The sequence below is a fragment of the Callithrix jacchus genome, chromosome 13 (assembly GCF_049354715.1).
Source record: "Callithrix jacchus isolate 240 chromosome 13, calJac240_pri, whole genome shotgun sequence".
Lineage (NCBI taxonomy): Eukaryota > Metazoa > Chordata > Mammalia > Primates > Cebidae > Callithrix > Callithrix jacchus.
In genome coordinates this window covers 76768046-76789115 of record NC_133514.1, presented here as the reverse complement: position 1 = coordinate 76789115, position 21070 = coordinate 76768046, and the positions used below count along the sequence as shown (strand labels likewise).

The following is a 21070-nucleotide window of genomic DNA, read 5'->3' as shown; positions in this document are numbered from 1 at the left end:
ACCCCAAACCACTGTAATTTGCTTACAACTCTATTATTCAACTTCCTCACAAGGTCTGCCAGTCAAGAGTCCCAGCAGGCACAGATGGCTCCCTCAAGTTAGGATCAGTCAAGGAGAGTAAAGTGATAACTCAAAAAGGTATAGCCCACGTGCCACACCACCACATAGGATAGTGCAGTAAACTGGAACTAATAACTGGAGTTAGTGTTTGACCTGAAGTGTGAGGGGAGACAGAGTTTATCAGACCACAGACAGAGAGAGGACTGTATGGAGAGGATCTCCTGACAGGAGCTGGCCAATGAATGCAGCCTGTGCTGACATCACAGGGAAGATACGGTGCTCAATCTCACTTTTCTTCCTCTATTCAATCCATTGCTGTGACTCCCTAATAGCGGAATCTAATCAGAATCCAGATAGCCTTCTTTTCCCTCTTCTTAATGTTTAGGCGTGAGGCTTAAAGCACTGTAAGCATGTAGAGAGGGGGAGAGGAATGTGGCCATGACAGTCCAGGAGGGAATCACAGGGTCAAGTGGGGTGAGGTAGCATGGAGAGGTGGCCTGGAGAGGAGATTTAGAGTCCAGGCATGGTGAGGAGGTCACCTGCACCGAGAAGTAGCCTGATATTCAGTGTCAGATGTTTAGCAGTAAGAGGAAATTATCCAAGCAAGGTAGGTGAGTGGGTGGCCTGTCATCAAGAGTCACAGTCGGTGTGCCAACTCCAACCTCATGTTTTTTCTCTACATGATATTCCTTGTCCCCAAGATGCAAAGACAGAAAAGTACACTTTGTCTGTCAACAGACAAAATGTTGGCACACCGACTGTGTGCCTCCATGTCCACATGGAGGAGGTATGGTGGCTAAGATGGAAGACTGGCTATCTACAAGGCGATAATTAAATACCTAGATATATTAAGAATAAGAGAAGCGGGTTTTCTCACTGTCAGAGAAGTGAGAGAGATCTATGGAAAGAGAGAAAACTAGAATGAACCATGAGGCATTAGACGAGGATTGGCAGTATCAGTGTGAACTCATGGCTTACAAGATAGAGATATCTAGAAATAAATGTAGATATAAATTGTGTTATATTTATACATTGTGTAAATAGGCTCACACACACATTTTCTTCTACATGATGTTCCTTGTCTCTAAGACACAGAGGTTAAGGAAGCATTCACACACACACACATACAGCTGCATGTACATGGCTATTCATACCTATACATAAGTGTAGTTTTATGAGATCTCTCTTAGATCTTGGAGCAACATCCTAACAAAGAGCACACCTTTCATGACATCTTGATTTCATGACATCCTCCACTACTGGGAAACAGTGTTTTTTGGAGACAGGGTTCACTACTGGGCTGGGGCAGCAAAAGTATACAATAAGATCAGAACACTTTAATGTGCTTCAAAATAAGGAAGTGATCAAAGAATTACTGAGGTTGGGCATGGTGGCTAACACCTGTAATCCCAGTGCTTTGGGAGGTGAAGGTGGGAGGATAACTTGAGGCCAGGAGTTCAAGACCACCCTGAGCAATATAATGAGATCCCATCTCTCTCTAAAAAAAAAAAAAGCAAAAACAAAAAACAAATAAATAATAATGAAGACATGTCACTTGTCAGAAGGCACAGCAGCCAGTTTGAATGGGCTCTTGTGGACCAAATATGGGACAAGTGAAGCATAATAGCCTAGTAAATAAAGAAAATAATGAAGTCTTGAATATATATGAACACACATGTGTGTGTCTGTGTGCATGTGTGTGTGTGTGTGAATTAATACATTGAGAGTTTGAAGAGGAACAGGATATTTACACAGTCTAAAAGAACTTCCTCACAAAACGCATTTTAATTACAAAAGGGAAAGGAGCAAGTTTACTCTGGAAAAGCTTGGCAAATATACTTTAATAGAATGATCAAGTGAACAGCAACAGTATTGAGTCAAATCAAAGTTGTGTGCCACCTAACAGGATGCAAGAAGAACGCAACATCATTTATTGCATTCCTCTCAAAGGCACATAATCTGAATCTGAGTAGGAGACATCATGCAAATTCAAATTGGTTCATAATGTTCTAAAGTGTCAAGGTAATGAATATCAAGGAAAGACTAAAGAACTGATCCAGATGAAGGAGACTATAGAGACATGACAACTCAATGCAGTACTGGATCCTGTTGCTAAAAGTGATATTACTGGGGCAACTGGCTAAATTTGGACAGAATCTAAGAATTACATGATAATCATCACTGTTAATTTCCTGATTTTTGGTGATTACACTGTGCTTATGTAAAACAACATGTCCTTGTTTATAGAAAATACACCTTTCAGCCAAATGCAGTTGCTAACACCTGCAATCCCAGTACTTTGGGAGGTCGAGGCAGGTGGATCACCTGACATCAGGAGTTCAAAACCAATCTGGCCAACATGGTGAACCTCATCTCTACTGAAAATACAAAAAATTAGCGAGGTGTGATGGCGAGAGACCACAGTCCTAGCTACTCAGGAGGCTTAGGTAGGAGAATTGCCTGAACCCGGGAGGCTGAGGTTGCAGTGAGCCAAGATCGCACCATTGCACTCCAGCCTGAGTGAAAGACTCCATCAAAAAAACAAAACAAAACAGAAAAAAAAAAAAAAGAAAAGAAAATACACCTTTCAAGTCCTCATATATTGGAGGAGAAAGTGACACTGAATCATCTGGCTGAAAACTTATTCTCAAATATCTCTTCAAATTTTCTAAAAGTTTATTACGACATTTTTAGAAAAGGATGATGGAGGGCACAGGCCCTCCTGATGCAGTAGTCCACATACAGGCTAGCCCTCTGGACAAAAGCAGAGCAAAGAAGACTGAAGTGTGGGTCTGAAGGGACAAATGAAAGATATCTTACTTAGTCTCCAGTGACTTCTTATTGTACATTTCCCACTATCGCCTGTATATGATCAACAGATTGATAATCTCTCATGGATTTGTTATTTTTTATCTATTCTCTGATTCCTTCCCATCCTTTTTCTTATTCACACTCGCCACAAATACATGTATTCTCTGCGATGACTATGCTATCTCCCAATCCTATCAAATCTCATAGCAGACACAATAATCTATGTACATGTTATTGTTAACTAAATCTTCTACTGTCTTATAATCTGCATACATAATGACTTTCTGAACATTTCATATAGTGGAATAATTTCAATCCAATATGTTAAAAACAAAACTTAATTTCAACGCCGCTTCTACAGGTGCTGTTAATTGCCTACCAAGCATCTATCCCATCCTGTATATATCCCCTGGTAAAACTTCTAAAACACAGATTTTTAAAATATCTCTGACCTCTACCACAAGTGCACCATTTTACTTCAGGAGATGATGAACACACTCCAATCTCCAAGGACAGTAGGCATATTTGTTTTAGGCCAATTTGCATATTCCATTTCCTTGGCTAGCATCATTGTTTAAGAAATGTTCATGTGATCTAAGCAGTACCATTAGTGTGAATCTTAGGTCTTTTGCTTGAAATACTAGTATTCTCCCCATGCATTGAGGCAAGTGCGCATATCTTGATTCAGGTAGACATCCTACACAAAGAGATTCAGGTTTAGAAAAACAGCCAGAAGAAGGCAGAAGATTTATAAATTATTTAAATAATTAAATGAGCCTTTGATAATAACTGAGACCTAGGACCAACAACAAGAAGCCCACTCAAACTTCTATCTTCTAATTACCTGAGCCAGTAAGTGTCCTTTTATGACTTAAATGTCTCTGAGTTGGACTTTCTTCTACTTGCAGTATAATGTGTGAAGAATAAATTAAATACAAAACTAGATGCAGCAATGTGATAAAAACAACTGGGGTAAATTAAAAGTATAATCTAAGATAAACAGAACTCTTAAAAAAAAAATAAGAAGTACAACTATAGGAAAACAAAACACCTAGAAAGACTGCCTTAACAGCTGGCAATGTCAAGATAAATGGGCAACTCAGCTCCCATATTTTGAGGATGTAATACTGGAATGAATCCATTTCACATGGGTCCAGAGGAGGAGGCCCTTTAGGACTACTTCATGCTACAAAGCAGTAGAAACTTGGGGTAGTCAGTAGCAAGAAAGCAAGGAATTCCAGATTTTGTAAATATGTGAAGACATAATTGAAATTTTAGGTATTTCACATAAGACCTTCAACTGGCTCAAATAAATCTGTGTAATCAAATTCACATTCCCATGCCATCTCTACTCATTATGGCCACAAAATAGTGGTGTTCATCTTCATTTGGACATTTGCAATAAGCTAGACTAAAACAGCAGCAGTTTTGGCAGTTTGTTGCATCAAGTTACCAGTCCCTTTCTGCTAGAAAAGAGGGTTGAGGCCACTTTGAGCAGAAAAAGAGCACACTAGCTCTAAATTTCTTGGTATAAAATGCTGACAGGCCCACAGAGCTTCTCTTTCTTAAGTCACCCTAGAAAAAATCTCTAATTGCCTTCTAGACCTTTAACAATCCCATTTCATAGCTGTCATTTATTCCTATTCATTCTGGGTTGAAAATATGCCTGGAATTAATTCCTTCCATTTCTAGCTCCAGTACCAAGGTCAGACATTTATTTCATATCTCAACTACTGCAACTGTCTCCTAACTAGCCTCTCTGGGTCTTACCTTTCTACTGTCCAATCCGTCATTCACAGAGGTACTTGCTTCCAAAAAAGAAAATAAAAACTGCATTTTATTTATCCTTTGGATTATCTTCCCCTGTCCTATGTCTAGGCACTAAAATATGTGTTTAAACTATTTCTTGCATGTCATGTCCCATTTGAAGTGTCTTTGATGGTACATACTGGTTTCAAAGAGTTTAGCCTACTATCAGGTCATCAATGCTATAGACCATATTTTCCTTCAGCAAAATAGCCCACCATTTTCCCCTTTTGGTGGCTCAAGTCATACAGAAATACTAAATCTTCTGGAACATATAAGCAAAAAGTCTTTGTAAATGGCATGCCTTTCCTTTGTAAAATTTTCTTTGGCTCTACTTAAGAAACACCTACCAGTCCTTCTAAGGTTCAACTTAAGCACCTTCTCTACTATAAAAATCTTCTCCAATACTACATTCAGATTAAATTTCTTCATCCTCTATATCTTCAAAAAGCTTTCTTTCAACTTTTATTATGTGATTTTACATTTATGTGATTCTAACTGGTTTTGTACTAAACTTGGTATAACACTTATCCATTGATTAAACTTCTTTGCCAGTAGTGAGCAGAGTATTAAACATTTCCATATGAAGTTTTTTCTTTCCCCCTCTATTATTCTTCCACAAGATTCATTCTTGTATCTTCCACAAGATACATTCCTATGTAAAATACACAATACATGATCAGTAAATACTTTTTGAATAAAAAAGTTTCTCAATGGACTGTTATTCAAGGATGAGTATTGTGCCTTATTCAATGATATTTCTCAGAGTGACTAGAAAAAACTGACTCTAACAAACTGCTAGAGGTTGAATGAGATATTGGGCTTAGATTCTGGCCACCTGGGTTACCCCAGTTTTGACTAAAACTAGGACAATTTGTTATTTATTCATTCCAAAAATATTTACTGAGTACACTGTTGATATGGTTTGGGGGTTTTGTCCCCTCCAAACCTCAACTGAAATATGACCTCCAATACTGGAGATGTGCCTACTGGGGAGTGTTTGACTTATAGGGCAGATCTCTCATGAATGTCTTGGTGCTGTCCTCACAGCAATAGTGAGTTCTCCCTCTGTGAGTTCAAGCAAGATCTGGTTGTTTAGAAGAGTCTAGCACTACCTTTCTTTCCCCTCTCTTGCCATCTGACATGATTTCACTTTCCACCATGATTATAAGTTTCCTGAGGCCCACAACAAAAGCAGATGCCAGTAGTATGTTTCCTGTTTCCTGAGGCCCTCATCAGGAGCAGATGCCAGTAGTATGTTTCCTGTTTCCTGAGGCCCTCATCAGAAGCAGATGCCAGTAGTATGTTTCCTGTTTCCTGAGGCCCTCATCAGAAGCAGATGCCAGCAGTATGCTTCATGTATGGCCTGCAAAATCATGAGCCAAATACATCTCTTTTCTTTATAGATTACCCAGTGGCAAGTATTTCTGTATAGCAATGCAAATGGACTAAAACAGTTGTACATGCCAAACGCTATTTCTGAAGCTGATGACAGATTTGTAAACTAAATAAACTACACCTGTTTTGAAGTGGAGGAAATAGTTGTACAAGCTAATAAATCAGATCTCTCCCCGAAAAGTTTCTAATGTCTAAATTCTAAGTCACACACACTTATAACTGAAGCGTCATCAGTGGTTCCTCCCTATACCTTGCTTCAAGTTTTACTTGACAAAATGAAAAACTGTGACTACTGGAGAAGGAGGTGGCAAAGGAGAATGAGGATAAGATGATGACAACTGCATTTTTCCCTTCCTCTAATTTTAATTCAATGCTCCAAAATCAAACCCTCATTATGCCTTTTGGGAACAACTAAAATTGAGTTCTAACTATTCTTTCTACTTTCATGCTTTCCATGTGTAACATTCTCTTTCAGTACTGTCAGAATAATTTCTTTAAAAAGTAATGGTCTTATTATCACAGCTCCAATCGAAATCCTTCAATGGCTTTGTATTACAGACACAGGGAGAACACCATCCAGACTCCTCAGCTTCATATTCAAGGAATCTTCCAAAGTCCACTTCCCATCTGCCCTTCCAAAATCATTTGCACCATTCTTCCTAAAATCCAGACTTCCACCAAATTAGCTGTTGATTGTGTACCATTGGACTCTCACTTGGTACTTTTCAATTCATTTTATTCAAATTCTACCTCTGCATCTCAAGGCCCAATTCAAGAAGTTTATATTTAACTCTGATATTTCCCTTCTGCATATAAAAGTGCAATACACTTTGTACTTTTCTCCTCAAGCTTACCTGTTTCTAACTCATATTTTGGTTATTTACAAATACAGTTTATGTATCCAACTACAGTTCATTTAATCTTTTCTTCAATAAACATTGACCATCTTGCTATTACTCCAAAGCACCCAGAACATACCACATTCAGAGTAAATATTAAGTAAATGTTGTTGAAAGAGAAAAATCTCCTAGTGAAATGAAAATGTGCTCAAAATTAAAATAATCTTTTTCTAAATACCAACAATAATCACCACCAAAGAGATACATACAAATTGTAGCAAACTGTTGCTTATCATATTTAAATATATGTGAAAGAAAATGAGTAAGTCAGAAGAAAACAGAATCAAATAAAAAGCTAAGAAAACTTATTCAAAGTAATATGAAAATATTGAATAAATTTTGCCCACTTCAATTCATGGATGTACCTATCATCTCAAGACACAAATTCATAAATATACATGTATTAAGTTCATCAACTGAAAATGATATACAGTTTCAGAATTTACTGAAATAAGAATCATAAGGGAATGTTTCCTAGATAGCACTTAATAAATTTTGTGAAATTTAATAAAATTTTACATGATGAATTTTTTTTCCTTTTCTTTCATAAGCAAACAGCCTTAAAAGATGATTGATGCCTGCTCTTATGGGTTTATATTTGTATTTCCTTATTTTAGAAGTTTTCAAAATATAAAATTCACTTAAAGCATTTCCAGTTATATTTTTAAAAAGGTAAAAGGTGATTATTTATAGGTAATCATATTCATACTGATAGACTCTCAGAGAGTAATTGCAAACATAAATTTTAAATGCCTTTTAGAAATGGTTGAGGATAAAAACATCTACATAATTTCTTAGAAACCCTGGCTTTTTATTGCTGCATTTCAATATTCCCTCTTGGCAAAGGAGCAGCTACTCTAAAGATTTATTTGATAATGGAATGCTTGATTTCTTTGTTTTCCCTTTCCAATGTAAGTTTATAGTTTTCATACTACCACAATGTACTGTATTTTAAAATCTGAATTGGCTCGCTATTAAGAATAAAAATAGTTTCGTTTTAGCAGATTAAATAAGCTAATAACAGCAATAAATAGATATGCATAAATTACAGAAATATACTATATCTGTATGTAAGTCATCTTTGATAGCAGACCTGCCACTTCATCATAACATAACCAGTGGCTGATATCAAATATCTAAATCTTCTACTTACCTGCCTATCCACTTCTGGGAGCAAAAGCAGGAGGTATTGTTGAAAATGCTGAGGTAAGGAAGCAAACGTATGTTTATTTATTAATGCCCTCAAGTTAGTGTTGACAAGAATTGATCCTGGGGTTTCTATGTCAATGTCCTCAGCTTTGGTCCATTTCAGGTGCCCTGTGATGAACAAGCAAGAGGCATGAATTTACTACAGGTAGAGGGAAATGTATATGTATGTACACACACACAGAGTCAAGTATATGTAGTGAACATGTATATTCAATTATATGTTTACTTCTATCCCTTTTACAAATGGTATTTCAGAAGAGAAATTCCCAAAGCTTCTTCCATTATGTTTCTTTCTGGCTTCAGTTATCTATCTTTAGTTTTCATAACATATACTTCACTCAATATCTTCTACATTTTTAGCTCAAAGCAGCAGCAGAGTTCAATAAAAAAAAATTCTGAGCTTTCAATTAATAAGAATTTTCAAAAACTCCAAATGCATGAACAGTAACAACTACAATGTATGTAAGTTTGGCAAGACCTAGTTAGCAATAACAGAAACAACAGTGCTGTCAATCTTAATAAAGATAATAATAGCAATAATAGCTGTGTGCTCCTCATGGATTATTTCATAAGCACTGGATTATGTCAAAAGGTTTGTATTCAGGGCATTTCTCAGGGTGATACTTTAAAAAGCATTCTTTTTAAAAAATATTAGGCTGTGTACAGTGACTCCTGCCCTATAATCCCATCACTTTGGTAGGCTGAGGCAGAAGAATTGCTTGAGCTCAGGGGTTTAAGACCAGCTTGGGCAACATGGTGAGACCACATCTCCACAAAAAACTAAAACAAACAAACAAACAAAAAATTATCTAGGTGTGGTGGCATGCACTGTGTTCCCAGCTACCCCAGAGTCTGAGATGGGAAGGTCACTTAAGCCTGGGAGGTAGAGGTACAGTGAGCCATGACTGCTCCACTGCACTCAGCGTCAGTAACAGAGTGAAACTGTCTCAGGAAATAAAAAATAAAAATGAATTAGCTACTAGATCTGAAATACAAATATGCTCTGCAGGATAATTCCACAACTCAAGGCACACTGACCTCCAACAGAAGGCTGTATGTAGAGTTCACATCTCAGAATCATGACACACAAGAAAATAACATACCATAAGGGATAGTCAACTGATGCATCAAACACAAACAGAAGACCTGCCCTTCTGTTATTTGAGCTATGATAACCACTTGAATGTGATTATAAAGAGTATGTTTTAAATAAGAGGTCAGAAAATAATAGCTCATGATTTATATCTGGTCCAATGCCTGTTTTAGCAAATAAAGTTTTACTGGAACATCATCATGTCCAACGGTTTATATATATTTTTCACTACAATGTGGAGTTGAAGAGTTGTTACAGAAATCACGTGGCCTGTAAAGCCTACCGTATTCACTCTCTGGCCCTTGAAAGAAAGAGTTTGCCAATCCTTGTTTTAAATAAAGACAAAAGAGTGATTTTTTTTAATTATGGAAAAATAGGATACTGTGATAAAAGAACAATCTAATTTTAACGAGAACCAAATAATACTTTTACAAATTTGGTAAAAGGTTTAAAAAAATTTCAGTGGACATTGCAGAGAAAAAAATTATTAAGATACGAACTTAAGGAAAATATTTAGATGTATTAGAAAAATGATGAGTCAAATTGTGATAGGGAAGAAATACAGGGAATGTAGTAAGTCAAAATGCATATTTATAGAAGCTTCAGAATTAAAAAACACAGAGATTGCAGAGAGGCAATATCTGAATAACTAATCACTGAAATATTTTTCAGAATTGAAATAATGATTAAAGTTCTTAAATAAAGCTACATACTAAATTGCAAGAAAGATAAATACCCATTTATGCATCTAGTGAGTTGAAATCTCCAAACATCAACAATAGAAGGAATATCTTAAAACCATGTGGAACAAAACATCGATTATCGCCAGAGAAATTATAAGATGGATAGAAATACCATTAATAAATCAAAAAACAGACAATAAAATCCGTTCAAAAGCGCAAGAGGAATTGTGTCAACGTAGAATTTCATTTATAACTATGTCTCTAAAAAATGAAAATGATGGTAATCATAAGAATGTTTTTGGTATCCTAAATAAAAACTTAATCCCTTAGAGAATCTTGCTGAAATAATCACTAGTGTATGTTCTTAAAAAAATAAATAAATTATATCAAAGAAGAAATGCAAGAGCTGCAGAGGCAATGATAAGCTAAGAGACTAATAGACATGAGTAAATCCAAACAAACATTCACTGTAGAAAACAATAATGCCTTATGGGGGAAATCAAACAGAGTGGAAATAAAATACTCCACAATAACTGTATGTAAAATGGGAAGATGCAATTGAAATGAGAGCACTATAAAACTCTGGTATGTTTTGGGAACAAAAGAGATATGAACTAGTCCCTTAATTTAGTTAAAATTCTATAAGTAGCTATCAGAAAAAAAAAAGAATTATAATTTCCAAATAAACGGTTGGATGGAAAACCCAACCGATCAAATGGAAGGAATAAAAGGAGGGAAAAAATTAAAATTAAGCACAAAACAATCACAATAAAGGTAGCTGGATTTTCATATTAGATATAAAAAAAAAAACAAAATATTTTCTTGCTGCTAAATACACATAAAATAAAAATTGTATGGAAAGAATAAAAATTAGAAAAAAATAAAGAATACTAATCGGAAATTCAAAACAACAAAAAAGTCTTACTGCAATATTAACATCAGGCCAGATAAAGTTTACAAAAATATATTACTAGAGATGAAAAAGATCATTCCTTAAGTGTATAAGGACTAAATTAATGGGAATATACAGTGACCTTGAACCTGCATCCATTTAAATAGCACAGCCTCAATACGTCAAATTCAAACAATAAAAAAGAAATTGACATCATACAATGCTACAGAAAGTATTAACACAGATTACCAAAACCTAATAGTCTGAATCAAAAAAATTGTCTTAAGGCTACAGAAGACTTTTACAACTCAATAATCAATCTTGAACCAACAGATTTAACACAGGGCATTTTACTGAGCCATTAGAGAGAGCATTTTTCTCCTAGCACTCAAAAGTAACAAGAAAACAAAACAACACAACTGACCAGTGAGTCTCAACAGATACTTAAGAATAATAATAAAGTCTCACCTTTATATTATAAAAAGAAATTAAATGCAGTATATTAAAAAATATCAATTCTCTAATACCTCACACGTCATTCAAGGTTTAGACATTCAAAAACACACCTGTATGTGCTTTACATGTTAGAGAAAAAAATTTGTAACAGGAATTATAAAGTATTTGAAAATTTTAAAATGCCACTCAATTGGTTTTAAAGGTAAATTGCATATATTAAAGGGTAGAAAAAATTGAAAATTAAAGTCTTAAGTGTAAAAATAATGAAGTTAATAAATGATCTAAAGAATAAGAAGGAAGGAAGGACTAAAAGAAAAAGGCATTCATTCATTAAATACAAAAGAACAATGAAGACCATCAACAATAAAGAAGTATTTTTTATTAAGCTATTAAAAGACATCTCTGGGCTGAAATGGTATAAATACACTTGATCTTAGCCAAAGGCCGAGAAGCAATGAGAGACAGTATAAATAAATGTGAAGGGGAATAAAAGGTAAGGACATAATGCTTGATAGAATACATATTTAAAGGCAGATCTAATTAGCTAAAAGATCTAAAAAAGCATAATAATATTATGACTCTTTGCAATGTCATTGAATACAAATTATTTTAAGCTTTATACATTTCCAAATTTAGCCTGTTAAGAGAAAAATAAATGTGTAAAAACTTTTTTAAAAATGAGAAAGTATGTAATGCCCTCTTTCTCATACACACAAAAAGCACAATTTATAAATGGCTCTAAAGATAAATTGTACATGGGGTGGAAGACTTACTTTCTTGACCTAGTCTCAGGAACTCCCTCCCTATTTCATTTTATACTATTTCGGAAGCAAAAAAAAAAAAACACTTCTTCAACTGACTTTATAATAACAATATAACCTTTATTATAAAAGAAGGAAAAGCAGGACAATATGAGAAAGACAGTATATTAGCCAATCTTACTTATAAATACATAAAATTTTATAGTTGTTTCTATTTTAAAAATCTTACATTTATTGAGTTGAAATGTTGGGCATATAGCTGTCTGTTTTACTAGCATCTGTATTTTTTTATATCTTTGAAATATTTCACAACACCACACTTAGACCTCAGGGGGAGAAGAATTAGGAAGAAGCTTCTTTTCTCAGAAATAGAGACAAAGGCCAAAACTAGAGACAAAATCTTTTTTAAAAAAATAGAGAAAAATTTGCTTAATTCTTACTGCATAGCATAAGTATTCTCATTTAGTGAGAGTGATTCTGATTGGTGGAAACGTTGGAAAACTGAGAAAAATGTAAAACTTTTTATTTTCTACTTCAGAAACATATTATGAGCAATGTGAGAGAGAGGAACTTACACTGCTATTATTTAGTATGTTTCAAAATGTTTACAAATATCATAGAATAAAGAAGCTTCAGAGAGGCACATAGTCTTTTAAGACAAAGTCAAAAAAAAAAAAAGATCTATTTCAAAGATGTCCACCTAAGCAAAAATATGTTTTATAATTTTGGAACAAAGACAGAGAAGATGAACTAAATTTATTGCCACAGAGGATGTTTAATTCCATTTTAATTATCCTTACACGTGTACTCTTAATTGGCTTAAGAACAATCCAATTATATATGATTGTCTTATCTCATTAAAGTTGGCACCTCATATCTCCCTACAGTGCCCAGAGAAGGAAAAAGATGAAGTCATTTTAGCCTCTAATTCCCAGACACTTAGCCTAGAGGGTCTGAGGTAGGGCAAAGGAGATAAGAAGCAACAATTACTACATTGCCAGTCTATGCTACACAAGAAGACACTTGACTGATCTCATGATAAAAACCATGGCAAATGTGTTCCACTAGGGTCAGGGAAATTCTCTATTATCTTGGCCACAGGGAGTTCGAAGACCACCAACCTGAGTAAAAGTTGCAAGCTCCTGAACATTTGTTGATCACTGGGCAGTCTACCGGCTTCAGGACTCACATATCCCAGAAAAGAAGGATTATGTATGAAGTGTGCATGCAGAAACACTCACATAGAACAGCACATGCAAAAAGCAGACCAGGCAGACAAGAAGCACTGCTCAAACAAACACAGAGTTCAAAATCAAAGAGTTCCTCGTGGTCTCAATAAATTAAGAGGAATGATTCTGAAAAAGAGCTCTGCTAGGCGTAGTGGCTCATGCCTATAATCCCAATTACTCAAAAGTCTGAGATGGGAGGACTGTTTGAGACCAGGAAATCCAGACTAGCCTGGAAAACAGCAAGACCCTGTAGCTAAAATAAATAAGAGTAGCATTGGCAGAGTGGAGCATGCCTGTAGTCTCAGTTACTTGGGAAGATGGAGCAGAAGGATTTCTTGAGCTCAGGAGTTTGACGCTGCAGTGAGCTATTTGTATGACTACCCTCCAGCTTGCACATCAGATGGAGACCTTGTCTCTAAAATAAAATTAAATTAAATGGCGCTCCGAGAAGAAAAATCAGCTTTCAAAGAATAAAGACTAATGGGAAAAATATCTATCAGAGGGCAAATCTAATCAATATACAACATGAATCAATGTAGTATTTACAAATGAAGAAACTGTGTAAAAAGTCTATATGGAGCACTGAATCCATTAAAATATAGTATCAGGGTTAGTGAACTATATGAATTACAGTTAAATAAAATATAAATGTTATCAACTCTGGTATTCAAAAAATAATGCAACAAAAATATGCAGGTAGGAAGGTCTGTAATGTAATTATTTCCCTATCTTTTTATAATATATTGTCTAAAGTTGAAATGAGTAGTTAAAAAGGCAATCACTCTTATTTCAGTTATTATATGTTGTTATATTTGTAATAACTGGAGAAAACTTTTAGATATGAATATATCTTGTGGCAATATTTAACAATTTTGTTTTTATGGTTTTACTTTTTTATCATTTCAGCTAAAATTAATTAAATTTATTACTTTCAATTAAAATGGTATAATACAGGTTTTTCTAATATAATCTGGCTATAGATACACAGTAAGAAATATCAAATAATGTTTATAATGCACTGGAGATAATTATTTTGGATGAAAAGATGTGGGACTATTCAAACTTTATTTTTATATTTATATATTGATTTATTTAAAGAGCATGTACCATTTTATAAAACCAACAAAGCTATAATTCTTCACTGCAAAAACATTAAACTAAATAAAATATATTGGAATGAATCCCAGAAGTTAAGCCCACCAAGGACAATTATTAAAATCCCCTTGGAGACATTCATTAGAAGCATACATTTGTTTAGCAAGCACTTTTTAAACTCTTACTATGTGATTGGGTAGGAAGAAGTATAATTAAAACTGGTTTAGGTCAATGACCTTGAATTAGGGGAACTTACATTTTAGTTAGGAAAATTGTAAGATATTAAGAAGTAGAAAACAAGTGGAAAGAGTACATTACTAAAGAATTTTTTATATATTCAGAAATCTTTGTTTTAAGACAGTGAGATGATAATGTACCTGGTTTGTCTCAGAAAACTTCATGGGGGAGGGTTTTAAGTGATTTGTCCTTTGCTAAGACAAGGAGAGAGGGTATTATTAAAACAACTGATGAGGCAAGAAAAACATATGCTTCAAACCGCATTTGCAGCTGGCACCTACCCTTCATCCTAGTAGATAAAATTTCTACTGCCTGGTTATTTGGTAGTTTAACATTTACTGTTATAAAAATTTTCAAGACCTATAATAAAGAAGTCTTTGTATACATTGTTAACATTTGTTTTATGCCTATCAGAACAGTGTTTTCTATTATACTCGATTAAGAAATAGGAAAGGGACCACCAAAGTTTTGTTTTCCTTCATTACAACATCATCAGAGAAATACATATCATTTTAGAAGCACTATATTTTTCAATTGCACTCACCCCATGACCAAGTCTGATAAACAGTGGACTACTCAGAGAAATATCATCACAGTTTTCATACATAACCCTGGCGATGAACAAACAGAACAAAACAAAAAACCCACATCAACAGTCATAGCTTCCTAAGCTGGGTGGTATAATTCTCATGAGAACTTCGAGATTACCATCAGAACTAGAATGACTGAGGAATATTTTTCTTTTATTTTTCAATTTAAGAATTAAAACTGAGACAGGAATTTTGAAGTTTCTCCTTTTATTATTGTTTTATTGTACGCTTCTAACCCTCTCTAGGGAAGCTAAGCATGAAATTGTCTGAGGGGGTCCATGGTGCCTCCCGTATTAAGAGTGTTGAGAGAACATACTAGGGTCCATTGTGTCTTGGGCTACACTCATTAGATTCTAAGAATAAAGTGATTAATTCTCAGATTCTTAGGATCCAAGTGAAACCCATACCTTGCACAGGGTGAATATCTTGCAAACTGACAAAGCAACTAATTGCTAGAGATCAAGAGGAAGTACTTGGGGGAAATTACAAGAACTGTTTATCCTGTTAGAAAAATATCACAATGAGAAAAAAAATTGTACAGTTACATCCTGAATTCTGATTTTCATTGGATTTTGTTTCAGAATTATTACATTAGAACAGACTTATGGTATTTGTTTTACTTCAGCATGGTTTCAACAGGTTAGGACTTATACATACCAACCCACTACCTAGAGAAGGCAAAGAAAGTTAGAAGCCTCATTTCCAAAACCATGTGAATTAGACATCTAACTCAGGTGGAAAAAAATAGAACAGGAAATACAGGCTGTCTCTAGTTGGCTGGCTAAAGGATATGAGGTGGGATCACTCCTTTGTATTGGTAGCTACACATTGGTGCACAAAGAATGATCTTCTCCACAAACACAGAATCATTTTCATTCAAGAAGATAGCAGTAGCTTCACTATGCTGAACCCCACAGGATGTGTAATTTGTTCATCTAAACTTCTAGGCCATTCAGTTAATTAGAATCAGTCGTTCATTCCAAACTCATTCAGAACCTTCTAAACAGAAGGGCTATGATGGTTTTAGTAAAGACTACAGAGGTGGGCAGAAAGGCCACTGTCCCACGGAGTTAACAACTTGATGGCAAAGAGCAGAATGTATGTAAAGATGCCTTACCGAGTATTAAATATCAGCCTGATTCTAATAGGACATCAAAAACATCACTGTCTAAAAAGGACTTGAGTTATTTTCAGGAGATGGTTACATTTCAGGCCTGTCCTTTCATTCTACGTTTTTCCATTTTCTACTGCTGGGCGTATATTGGAAGCTTTAAAAGTACTACTGACTTCATTTGCACAAAATAAGCCATTCCCTTCAGCTGCTTGATAGGTTAATCAGCCAGTCACAGTTCCTACCAAGTAAATGCCTGCAGTTTATTTATGACAGCATTGTACTTCAATTGACTTATTTTAAATCCCACCTTCTTCCTCCTTGTGTTTGATATAGGACAGGGTGAGAAATCTTACAACTGCTAGCTCTCCTTCCACGTGTAATTAGATGTGCACTTTAACACGTATGGTAGTCTCATCCTGTCATTTCTTGTATTTCCCTCTGTGGTGCCTACAGGTCTAAAATATAGGTTAGATGATTTGACATTCAGATTCTATCCAAAATGAATGGTTTCGACTTTGCAGTTAGGTATGCCTTGGCTTGTATTACTTAGCTGTGCCATTCTCACGCACCCTCCTTAACCTTTCTGGATCTCAGCTCCTTCAGCTGTAAAACAGACATCATCCTACTATACAAAATTGAAGTAAAATTAAAAGCGTAATTTATGTCAAAATACCTAGACCATTCCATTACATATGGCCAGTGAATATGTGACTTCACTTCTCCATTCCTCCATTAAAGTAGTTTCATTATCTCTACTACTTTCTAGTCTCAAAAGATTGGGGGGCCTTCGTCATTACCTTTTAATTTGCTAAAAAGTCAGCCGAAATACTTCAGCAGCATGATATTTAACATATAAGACGTTTAGTGGCCTGCAGGACTTCCTAAGAGCAGACTTGTAGATCAGTTTTTGTATCTTTCAGTTGACTTTCAGTATCAAAAATAAATTGTGATTCTCTAATTCATTGAGCATGGACTTCAAGGTACAACAATCAGAATACAAGAGATCCTAGGCCAAGTATGGTGGTTCACTCCTGCAATCCCAGCACTTCGGGAGGCAGAGGTAGATGGATTACCTGAGGTCAGGAATTTGAGACCAGTCTGGCCAACATGGTGAAAGCCTGAATCTACTAAAAATACAAAAGTTAGCTGGGCATGGTGGTGGTGCTTCTAATCCCAGCTACTCAGCAGGCTGAGGCAGGAGAATCGCTTGAACTGGGAAGGTGGAGGTTGCAGTGAGTTGAGATTGTGTCACTGTACTCCAGCCTGGGCAACAAGAGCAAAACCCATCTCGAAAAAAATAATAATAATAATGAATATAGGAGATCCTGACTGAAGATTCGAGCCCCTGATAGGATCCTGATAATGGTACACCTTAGTAACTTTCAGTCCTGAAGTTACTAAGGAAATAAATGGAGATGCCCCTGTGACTTTAATTTTCATACACTCATTACATGGCACTAACTTTACAGAGATTGGTAGCCGATGGTTTTTAACTAAAGGTCACCTGATATTTAAGTCTGTTAGTGTATGATAATGTGCTACTATTTGCGATATATATATTTTTAATATATTCTTTATATATCACTCACCCACTATGGTTTTCTATTTCAGAAGCTACTTATATTAAAATACTTGCAACACCCAGAGTACTAGGAAAGAATATGTCAATGTATAGGTAAGTACGGTTATACACAAACACATATATTTTGGACTAGGGAATAACCATAAAATTAGCCTTGAAAACAATGCAAAATAGGGAATTATGCTCTATTTTAAAGATTTTAAATCCAAAAGAGATTCTGCTTTCCTAAAAGTCTCTTATCTTAGGATAAAAAAATCCTATTTAAAGTCTTTTTATTGAAAGTGTGCCCCAGGATTTAGCAAAATGTCTGTCATATGATAGTAATTGATAAAACTTCACTAAAAAAAATCAGATAAAATCTTGAATTTTATAAACAGAGATACTCTGCAAATAAGAATTATCTCAAGTTGCCAAGAAAGTAAGTGGCAGAACAGGTAATAAAGTTCATGTCAATAAATTTATGGTTTCTGCTAAACATTTTACAACATATTATAATGATCTAGGTTATTATCATGAACCTATTCACAGGTAAAACAACTTAGAGAAAGAAATGAAGCCATTAGGTCCAGGTGTAGCAACAAGGCAGGGCAGTTGAGAATTCTAATGCTTGACTCAAGATACATTTATTTTTGTCTTTTTAATTTTCATGTTCTTTTCTCCCTGGATGCTGTTGTGAGTTCCTGATGAAAAGTTATCAGGAAGAAGTATGTTGAAGAAAACCTGGTGCTGACTTGAAAGACCCGTGGAGTGTGTCTCCCACATTTCTCAGAAATTTTACATTATTTTTTCAGACAGGTACTACTAAATATTTTAAGCAGCATAGAAAAAAAGCAAGAAAGTGTAATTTTACTGCAGTAGACCCCACTGACGATGTACTCCCCGGTTCAGTGAACCCTTTATAAAGGTTGCATTTTTTTCTTCCGATACAGTATATTCCAGTAAAGTGAAACCTAGTTGCACAGACAAATACTGCATATTCGATAGAATCATGGCCAGGCAGATAACTATTTTACAGACATCAATTTAAGTCTCCTATCTTTACCCTCTGCTTCATCCAATAACATCATTCACAAATTTGGCAATAGGCTTAAGACTGCATTCAGTTGTAACTACAATCTTTCCTTATTTAGCACTCTTCTTGGTTTGGATAAATGGAGGGAAATTTTAATTTCCTTGTTTAATCACTGAAACAAAAAAAGTTCTAAGAATTTTCCTTAATTTATTTGAAAAGACATAAATTTCTAAAACATGAAATGGCACAGTCTATTAAACACTCACCTAAACCAGACTTTTTTAATCGTTTTAAGTGCTGACTTGTTTGTTTTCCAGTGGGAGATTTTTGCCCATGTTTCATTTCTTTATCTGAACTGTCTGCTTCACCATTTTTAGATTCGGATCCTATAAAAGGAAATAGTTATTATGTCATTATCTTCTCTAGCTGTCCTTGAAAAGAAAAATCTAAAATTGTTTGAGGAACTGTAGATATAATCTCCTTTTCTAAGAGTTAATATACTACCTTTGGCCACAATCTGATTCCTCTACTGGATATAAAAAGAGAAGCCCAATAAATCAATCAAACAGAACAAAAAGCAAGAACAGATGGCCTAATAGTGGAGTCAAAAATACGTTCAGAGATCTGATAGCTTTTAAAAGAAATAGTCAGATCTTTTGTAAAACTACGTGAATAAGCTTGAACAATACTATGCCATTTGGAGACAACACAAGACAGAGACAGAAAGATGAGGAAATAAATCTAAGAGAGGGAGAGATTATACTTTTATATATAACTTTATGTTGAAGTAGAAACAGAAAATACAAATGTTAATCTATAACAAATAGAATAGTACATAGCTGATAAAGTGACAGAAGGTAAATTAGAAGAAAAGGTCAGGACTGCACTTGGGTGAGAAAAATGCTGCCAGAACACAAAAACTAATAAAGGATTTCTGATTTTGCAGCACGGGACTGAAAAACAAATTCACACTCACCAAGAACTGCTTTTGATGGGTATTATACATCAGCATGTGGTCCACCTTTGAAGTTCAACATTCAAACAAAAGCCAAGGCAACAACAAAATTCACCTACACATTTTCTTACACCTACTGTCTTTAGCAAATGAAGTCATTTGATCATGACGAGCAAGCTGGTGCCTTTTTCTTTTCTAAACTGGAAGTAGTCTATATTTTTGAATTACTGAGTCAAAGATATAAAAAAATTAAACCAAACCTCAAGTGGAAATATTATTCAGTTTCAGAAAAAAGTCATAATATCTCTCTCAGTAAGGAAGTCTCCTCCAGGAAGAAACTGGCCAAGCATACGATATTTCAGCTCTTTACCTGAAGGTGAATCTGACTGCTCATCAGACACCTTTAATGGTGTCAAAACAACACGAGGAACTGTCTTGTTTACCATCATTGAGACTCCATTTCTTCTTTTCTGCTGCTGCCTCAAAGCCTACAAAACATAATAAAAAGATATAACATAAAAATATAGCCAAAATGATTTCTCATAATTAAATGACTCATTTGCCCATCATTAGATAGAACCTCTTCAGAGACTTAAATTACACAGAGCCCCTAATTTTTCAGGATTCTTAATAGTTACCTTCATATCATTTTCCCTCAAAAGCATAAAATCAGGCTTTGGCAAAGGGTATAAGCCTGATACCATTTTCAGTACAATTCTAACAACAAAGCAGCACTTAATGGTTTCTTCTACCTTAGCACTGTGGCTTGAGAGTCCATGGAATTTGAAACTATGACTCCCAAGTCAAATGAATGTAAAATAAATGTTTCGAAACCAGGATAAAAATATATGTGTCTGCACTTCTCTCACAGGTGCGTCCTCTCCAGCGCACCGCTCAGTCAATCAAGTTAACACTGAGTGTCATCAGTATGTACAGCATGTAAGGACTACAGTATTGATGCACTCACTCAGCCATGGGGAGCACTGCACAAAATCACTGAACATGGCAGGAATCATTTATTTCTGTGAAGGGAATCAGTCCTAATCTTGGAAACCTTGCAGCACTTGGCTTCTGTCTGCTTGACTTTGGGCATTAACCTTCAGAACACGAACATGACAGGTTCTAGCAAATCCAGGAGAAAAAATGGATATGAGAATAAATCTCTCCAAATGGGAGTGCTTTGTGTTT

At 35.1% G+C, this 21070-nt stretch overlaps 1 protein-coding gene and 1 long non-coding RNA gene across 8 annotated transcripts in view; one reads left to right on the top strand and one right to left on the bottom strand.

Moving 5' to 3' along the window:
- LOC118146867 (uncharacterized) overlaps positions 1–20258 on the top strand; it is a 34622-nt gene extending 14364 nt beyond the window's left edge. Inside the window, exons 3-5 of the long non-coding RNA XR_004732973.2 lie at positions 17945–18008; positions 18593–18710; positions 19874–20258. This is a non-coding gene — a long non-coding RNA (uncharacterized LOC118146867). The remainder of the gene's footprint in view (positions 1–17944; positions 18009–18592; positions 18711–19873) is intronic.
- ASXL3 (ASXL transcriptional regulator 3) overlaps positions 1–21070 on the bottom strand; it is a 174242-nt gene that overhangs the window by 60091 nt on the left and 93081 nt on the right. For all 7 annotated transcript variants that reach the window (XM_054244109.2, XM_035270825.3, XM_078346919.1 and 4 more), the window contains 3 exons: positions 20253–20370; positions 19194–19313; positions 8128–8291 (listed from right to left, as the gene is read on the bottom strand). In XM_054244109.2, coding sequence (XP_054100084.2) covers positions 8128–8291; positions 19194–19313; positions 20253–20370 — 402 coding nt within the window. The remainder of the gene's footprint in view (positions 1–8127; positions 8292–19193; positions 19314–20252; positions 20371–21070) is intronic.